Source organism: Musca autumnalis, unplaced genomic scaffold, assembly GCF_047663935.1.
Source record: "Musca autumnalis isolate F117 unplaced genomic scaffold, ASM4766393v1 scaffold_3, whole genome shotgun sequence".
Taxonomy (NCBI): Eukaryota; Metazoa; Arthropoda; class Insecta; order Diptera; family Muscidae; genus Musca; species Musca autumnalis.
In genome coordinates, this window is record NW_027411866.1 from 155,776,282 (window position 1) to 155,785,023 (window position 8,742).

Consider the following 8,742-nt stretch of genomic DNA (forward strand, 5'->3'; position numbering starts at 1 on the left):
ACTACAAGACATTGCTCACTACTTGGAGACACAGTATAGAGCAATCCACATTAACAGATCTATTGAGATTAAAGCCAACAATAATACGCTACAGATAGAGATCTTATCCTCTCATGATCCCATATACTTTGATAAAGAAAAATCCATTGCAAAACTCTTTGGTTTCACCGGAAAAGTTTTGGAACCTGGCAAAAAGCACATTTCAAACCTTCCAGTTAACATTTTAAAGGTTAATGCCATACAAATACATTGCAATATTGTTACCGGCTCATTCATGAATGGGTCGCCTGCTCATATTCTGCACGAATTCGCTCTTGACGTCCCTCCAGGCTATAAATTGGCAGAGAGACCGATGAATCTCATTTATTTGCCGGTGAACGTCAAAGAAATAAGTCATCTGGAGATACTCATATTAGATCAAGAAGGCCGCTTGATAAACTTTAGAGGAGAAGAAATTACGCTACGAATTCATATAAGACCCAGACAGCCATGATTATTTACAATAAATACACCCATAAACAAACACCAAAACACATTCATCATCAAGGCGCCAAACCGTCAAGACCTCCTCTCAGCAAGGAAAATAAAGAATTTTTAAAGCTTATAAAATTAAAAGTCAAACCAAATGTCTGAAATACTCGATATTAATGAGCGCCCACTCTCTGACGAGAATATTGTGAAGAGAGACTACCATAGCTATGTTCCATATATTCAATCATTTAAAAATAACGATGAAATTCGTATAAGTATACAAAATCAAGATCTTTACATACTACCATCGGAGAGCTATCTATACATTGAAGGAAATTTGAAAAACTCAAAGGGGGGTGTTTCGCAGAATGCTAAACTAAGGAATAACTGTGTGGGTTACATGTTTGATGAAATTCGCTATGAACTAAATGGAATTGAAATTGATCGTACTCGTTATCTGGGTACCACAACAAAAGTTAAAAATTGGATTTCTCTAAGTGAATCCGAAAGCAAGGTTATGAGTAATGCAGGATGGAATCCAGATGGTGACGTTAATACAAGCTCATTCAATTTTTGTGTTCCCTTGAATCGTCTACTGGGCTTTGCAGAGGACTTTAATAAAGTAATTTGCAACAGTAAACATGACCTGATTCTCTTGAGAAGCGCCAACGATAAAAATGTATGTTATTCAACTACTGAAAACGAAGAAATTCAACTCACCATTACAAACATTGTTTGGAAAGTACAACACATTCATTTGTCAGACTATAGAAAAATCAGTTTCTTGAAAACAATCAAGGATGGAAAAACTTTACCGATAGCTTTCCGCAGCTGGGATTGCTACTTTAATCCAACTTTTGCTGGTGGAAGACAACACAGCTGGAGTGTTAAATTGTCTGCCAATCATGAAAGACCTCGATACGTTGCTTTGATATTTGAAAGAGACAACAAGCTACAACACTGTGAACTTCAAAACATTAAAGTTCACTTGAACTCTGAAACTTATCCATATGATGATTTGAATCTAAAGTTTGGAGAAAATCGTTATGCAGTACTCTATGACATGTATGCCAAGTTTCAACAATCGTATTATATGAGGGAACCACAACCACTTCTCACATATGCAAGTTTTAAAGACAACCCAATTGCTGTTATTGATATCAGTAATCAAAACGAAACTGTGAAGAATGGACCCATCGATTTGAAAATTCAATTTGAAACCACTACACCAATTCCTCAAAATACCTCAGCATATTGCTTAATTATCCATGATCGTCTGGTGGAGTATGTTCCATTGACTGGAATCGTTCGAAAAATAGTATAAGTTCTTTGCATACTTACCTTTATATCATGTAAACTCAATAATGAAATAAAACACATTGTTTTGTAATTTCAATTATAAAAAAGTATTGTTTTATTTTTTTCAAAAAACGTTATAAATGTATGTAGTTTGTAATAGTACATAGATAATTAGTAAAAATAATGGTTTTTATGTGTAAAGTTAGTATTATTAATAATATATTGTTAATTAGTAAAACATTGTTTAAAAAAGATTAATACAAATACCATGTGTAATTTCTAAAAAGTAACATGAAAATAATGCTGAAATTTTAATGATAATATGTTTAAATACTAGCAGTAAGGCAATTAGTAACCAATATTTATACATTAGATTTTATTCCTTAATTTATTTTTATTCCTTAATTTAATATATTTACATTTTAATCAATGTCCATTGGGACAGGTGAATCTAAATTATCCGTGTTTAAATCCTCATTTATATTGTTTAGTTTATAGTGGCCCCAAGCATATGTACTTATACCATCTTCTCTTATAAAACGTTTGTCGTCTTGATGGCTTAGAGATATTTTTGTAATTTTGTCTGTGGTTATAGTATGCTGTCTTGACCTAAATGTATACATTGTGTCATACAAAACCTTTTTATCATATAAGCATTCTCTATATGTATCTATTGTATACTTTTTTATTACGGATTTTTTAACACCCTTAGATTTCTTCACATCGTCGCTATCAACTACTTTGATAGCATAGACTTTAGGACGAAGACCTACAAACTCAATCATGGTTTTTCCGTTATTTTCATCCTTCATCATACCCAATTTCTTTTTATTAATGAGAGGAATTCCATACTTATTGTTGGGTGAGAAGTCTGATGTGTCAAACCTTTCCTCTATTTCTTTCAAAGTCAATACCCTATATAGATTCAGTCCTTTAAATGTTATGATGAAAGAGTCCGTGTCCATATAATTTAAAATAAAGGCGTCGCCAAATTTTGCTTTCAGAAAGTCATAAAGGAAAGCATACATTAACAGCTTTGATATTTCTAGCACGCAAAAGCCTAAATATAATGGTTTATCATATTTTACTTTTACGTTTTGCATCTGGATAGCCACCATATTTTCAGAAAATATAGAAAGACTATGGAAATTGGGTTTAGCAATTAGCTTGCTAGCTACATTTCTTTTCTTCTTGTTATTCTTGTCCTCCCACTCTGTTACAATTTTAACAGTTTTCCTCTTGTCTATATTTTCCATAGTCTTACCGTATACCGAGTTATTCAGCAATTTGAAAAAATCTTTTTCAAATGCATTTTTAGCATTTTCTCGATGCATATTATTCTTTAATATATAGGGAGCTAACCAGGCACGTTGTGTAAATGACAAAACTCTATGTACTTTCTTAAGAATCAGTCCATGTTGCAAACATTGTTTTAAAGCAGAATAATGAATTGTGTACGATTTTTTGTCTGTCAAGTCCGCAATTAACTTTTTAGTTTTAGACCCCCCAACACATTTGTTTTCTGGACAAAAGGGTAAGTCATTATGTTTGTCATGAAGATGCTGAGGGTAATCGAGATCAACCTCTAATATGTAGCCAGTTATATTATCATCTGGAATTAATTGTATCACATTAGGATCATTAAATATTTCCAAGTCCTCTTCCCACTTGAAATTTTTTTCTGGGAGAGGTTTTGTCATGGCTGTTCCATATAAATTATTAACGTCCAAATAATATATGTTTACTTCTGGCTTGCTTTTATCATAATTGGGGACATCTTCATTATTGGCTACGGAATGTCTATTGGAGCACTGGGTTAGTCCACCTCTAATAGCATTTTTACAGAAATTGTACATATTTATATCTGTAAAAAGCTCAAGCTCAACCTTGGTGCAGAGAAGCATTGCATCCCAAGATAGAGATGGAGCTGTGAAATATTGACAAGGATCTAATTTGTGAATATTCATACAGACATCTCGAAAATTTTCAAAGACGTCTGTTAGTAAGAGGACATCTGTTTTTAGGTACAACTCCATATAATCTTGCAAAGTCTGACAACGAAAATGTGACCAAACTTGTTTTGCATGGGTGTAGTCCTCTACTGAACATTCAGAATCTGTCATTTTATTGTAAAATTCTTCAATGGGAGGTAGTTGGGTATCTTTTAATTTTTCAAATGATGAAAGATAATCATAAGGAAAAACACCTTTCCTTGTCAAGAGCGTAAAATCTTCCTCATTAGGGAAATATGATTTCACCGCATGAAAATCGTCTTTAGGCAAATTCTTCGCCAATTTGTCTAAACTTGTAGGCATGAATCTAAAACTGTCCAGGAAACGTAGTTCAAGTCTGTTTTGTCTCTTCTTTTTCTTCTTGTCTTTTTCACATTGTCTTTCCTCCCCTACATCTTCTTCCTCTGAATCCTCTCCCTCATCACTCCATTCTTCTTCATCCTCTTCTCCTACAACAACACTACTATTGGAGCTAGTAGTGTTATTCGACTCATCATCTTTCATATTAATGAAATAAGACATGGATATATAAAGTTCCTTATTTTGAGGAATTACTTTTATATCTCCACCAAAATTAGATAATTCTTTAATAAAAAGGTGACAGTCATAAGATGAGAAGTTATGGAAAAAAATTGGGATGAATTTAGGTATTTGATACTGCAGATTACAACGATTATGTGCAGGCCCGCGATATTTACCAGTTAGGTGGCAATGATCACGAACTCTATCACCACCTAACGGTTCATCGCATATGTGGCATCTGACACTTGTTTTAAATTGTGATTCTTCTTCGGGTGTTAATGTAATCATGGGTTTAACTTTTGACAAATAGTTATTATAATAAAACTTGCAATCATTAATTAAATTTTCTAAGAAAACTTTAGGCGCGTCAGGGCCAGTATAAGTAAAGAACTTATCTAAACTAGAGTCAAAACTACATTTTATATTATAACTAAAAGCACATGGTACGTGCTCTTTTACTTGCTCTGTTTTTCCGCTGTTATTGGGTTCCTGCTCCTTATGTTTCAATACGCTCTCAGCATCAGCATATATACTAATGCCCACCCTCAGCATCTTTTTGTAGTTTCCAAATTTGAGTATCGCGTCCTTCTTTGTCTTGGGCATGCTGCAAACTACACCTCCACATTGCTTTTTGTGAACATCGAGGTCCTTCTCCTTATGAAAATGTTGAACGCAGCCGTTGCAAATGTAAACTTGTCCATGATGTGCTGTTAATTGAGATCTCAACATGCTGAAAGATACCAAAAATACACAATTATTAGTATATAATTTATTTAGCATTATTAAATGTTGATATATTACCGTGACATGTTCTTAATCCATATGTAATGGAATTTATCCCCATCGTTGAGTAAAATCAGGTTAACATGATGTCTCTTTTCCTCTTTTGTAAGGTAGTATGGCCCTTCAATGGAATATCGCTCATATCCGTAAACATTTACACTGATTTCGGGGTTGGCTTTTTCAAATTGTTTTACATCCTTTAGAGCCAATGGAAAACTTAAACCCATAAAGTTTAATGTTATTCCTGAATCGAGACGGATGACATCCTGCTTGACATCGACTTTATATGTAGATGGTCTATCGACATGTGTTTTTTTCGGGAAACTTAGTGCCGCTACCATACACAGCTTAAAGCAGTATTCATCATTGTTTTTTATGTTTATGCATGCGCCTTTTGTTCTCAATGATGCTGGCGTTTGGATGTATTGTGACCCACGAGTTAAATTGACTTTGTTAATATTGACGTCAATTTTTAAAAGTTTTTCCAAGGCCCAACCAGAACCTCTTTCTTGAAACTCGTCTGATTTGTCGACAAGTTCATTCTCTTGGTTGGTAAAGATTTCATCTAGATCATCACCTAGGGACAGGATTACAGTCTTTGATATGTGATTAAACACTTGTTCTGTTGCTATCGACTCAGTACATTTTGACTGATTCTCTTTTACAGCGGTGGGCTTCACATATTGTCCCTGCAGCTCCATATTGACTTTGATACAATTTTTTTCAATCAACTCAAATTTTAAACATTTTATTATTGAGTCTTTTGCGTCTTTTAGAAAATCACGGGGTAATATAATGTCTTTAGTATTTTCCACTTCATAACAAGTAATGTTCTGATTGAATGCACTTTTTATAATTTTTATATTTTTTTCCAAATTTTTTCTAACAACACTGCGATGATTCTCACTTCGAATATGAGATATCATATTCTTCACTGTAACGTTACACTCTGCACATAGCTTATCGGCCCGATTAATTTTGTCTATTTTAGGTGCATTCATCTGCGATACAGTTGGTTGTTCTTGTTGTTTTTGTTGATTAGTATGTGGTGACAATTGGTGAAATTTTAATTGACTGGCATCGCCAAACAATTGTCCACAATCTTTACAATGCAATTTTACGTGTTTAAAAAATTCGCGTTTAACATTGAAAGAATTTCCACAATAATTACAAATATGGGGAGCCATTTTTTAAAAGAAATTAGAATTTTGGAATGCGGTGTTGAATAATCCGTGACTTGTTAAGTACTGATGATGTTCTCAACAATTCCCATCAATATATAATTATTTGGATGAATCAAAGTATTGATTGTATTCCAGAATCAAAATCCGCCCTCAACCATACCCCTCCACCTCACACCCCCTATCCCCCCTCCACCTGATGGTCAACATAAACACATGCATTGCTGTGTAATACCCACAAAGGGCAAGAATTCCTACGAACAAAGAAATATTCTTGTAGCATAGAATACTGCAGATTTGTTTACATTTGTTAAATGTAAACAAATTGCCTAAATGCTCGGTGACAAAAAATCAAATTTTTGGTCAATGTATCGATCACCAGTACGCTAACATGGAATATAACAAAGGAGAGAATTTGTACAAATCATTTCATGGTCACTTAATGTTTATTCTTGGGTTTTTGTTGCAATATGAGAAACTCTGACATTCATCTCAACTCATAGTGGAGTTATGAAATTCAAAAGACGAACGAACCTGACCATCATCAATAATTTCACAAACTTGTGAAATTAATTGCGTATACATTGAATCTTATTTAAGATTATTTGCTTTTTATACGAAAACTGTAGTATGCTAAAACATGAATTTCACAATATTGTGAAATTAATTGGGCATACATATGTTAAGTTATGAACATGATTGAACATGCTCACAGAGAGACTGGCGGACGGACGGAAAAATCCACTTTGATTACGATCATGATTCGACATGCTTACGGACAGACATATATTGAAATGTATTTTGTTTACATTAGCGATCAAATGTGGTTCTCTCTCAACTTCTCGGTCTGGCTCCCTCCCACACATATACAGGATAAATGTGTTTCTCTCCTGAAATCAAGGTCTGGCTCCCTCCCACACATATACAGGTTAAATGTGTTTCTCTCCTGAAATCAAGGTCTGGCTCCCTCCCACACATATACAGGATAAATGTGTTTCTCTCCTGAAATCAAGGTCTGGCTCCCTCCCACACATATACAGGTTAAATGTGTTTCTCTCCTGAAATCAAGGTCTGGTTCCCTCCCACACATATACAGGATAAATGTGTTTCTCTCCTGAAATCAAGGTCTGGTTCCCTCCCACACATATACAGGTTAAATGTGGCTCTCTAGATATCCTCCACTAAATCATTTGTTTGACTCCAACTGACTCGCACAGTGGTTCAAATCGACAAAAATTTCATCTTTTAGCTGGTCTTTATCCTAACTATCTGGAGATACATACATGTAAATGGGTAAATGTATAACCGTCTATTAGTTTACTCTCTCTCTCTCTCTCTCTCTCTTATTTTAGTTTTCACATATGTTCTCTAATGCCATACATTTGTTTGAATAAAACTCTCTCGCACAATAGGTCTGTTCGGGTAAGAATTGCTTCTTAGGGCTGGTCTTTATCCTAACTCTCACATTGGGGACCCCATATTTCATGATTCAACGTAATATTTTTTAATTTAAGCGGTAAATGTGGCAACCCTAATGTTTTTGGAGGTAATATTTTTGAGACACCCTAATATTTTGTATATATTTATGCTATGTTTACATTTAAGATCTCTCCAAATACTCTCTCGATCTAGTGATCTCTCTCTCTTGTTCTCTCTCTCACACACACACACACACACTCTCTCTCTCACACACACACACACACTCTCTCTCTCACACACACACACACACACACACTCTCTCTCTCACACACACACACAGCCTGCACAGTGGGCCGAATAGGCAAAAAAGGCGCTTTTGTGGTCTGGAATGCCCATTACCCCTCTACTTGCTTTGTTTGCTTGCATCGCAAGTTCATCAGTGTATGCTCTTTTGTCTCTTCTACAAGCCGATCTTATTTCCTTGTTTTTTGTTGAGTATAACTTTTCCAATTCAATTCTCTTTTCCGTCGATTTTTCGTTATTCTTTGATATTTTAAGGTTTCTTCTATTAAGGTCCAAGTTGATAGGCTCATCTATTCCTTTTTTCCGGGGGCATAAGTTCTAAGTACATTTTCACATGTTTGTAAAAGATTATTTTTGATTTGCTCCCAGTGTTCTTCTACGCCGTTATTTTGGTCATTCTCCTGTTCTAACATCATATTTAATTTTTTTCTACGGCTTCCTCATAACGAGGGTATTTTAATTTTTCTACGTCAAACTTCGATGACGGAAATTTTTGATGGCGCTTACATTCATTTGCACTATCGCGAGAAGTAGCTGGTGGTCAGAGTCAATGTCAGCACTACGTTTTACCCGTACATCACAAAGATTATGTTTCCATTTACGGCTTGTGCAAAAGTGGTCAAGCTGGTTTTCAGTTCTCCTTTCTGGAGATATCATGCCGTTTTGTGACTACGTTTGTGCTTGAAGAAAGTACCACCTACTATGAGACAATGTCTACTACAAGTTTCTAATAGAAGTTATCCATTTTCATT

The 8,742-nt window shown here is 34.7% G+C and overlaps 1 protein-coding gene across 1 annotated transcript; it reads right to left on the bottom strand.

Moving 5' to 3' along the window:
- Positions 1–2,192: 2,192 nt before the first annotated feature.
- LOC141398346 (uncharacterized) lies at positions 2,193–5,788 on the bottom strand. The gene is made up of 3 exons (XM_073975634.1): positions 5,106–5,788; positions 3,841–5,034; positions 2,193–2,328 (listed from the first exon to the last, which is right to left on the bottom strand). The coding sequence occupies exons 1-3, from the start codon at positions 5,786–5,788 to the stop codon at positions 2,193–2,195; spliced, it is 2,013 nt and encodes a 670-aa protein (XP_073831735.1).
- Between the last annotated feature and the right edge of the window lie 2,954 nt (positions 5,789–8,742).

Coding starts and splice junctions, on each gene's coding strand:
- LOC141398346 (XM_073975634.1), bottom strand. CDS start 5,788: ATGGAGCTGCAGGGACAATATGTGAAGCCCACCGCTGTAAAAGAGAAT. Junction 5,035..5,105: donor TGGATTAAGAACATGTCACG/GTAATATATCAA, acceptor GGTATCTTTCAG/CATGTTGAGATCTCAATTAA. Junction 2,329..3,840: donor ACCCATGCAAAACAAGTTTG/GTCACATTTTCG, acceptor AATATCTCTAAG/CCATCAAGACGACAAACGTT.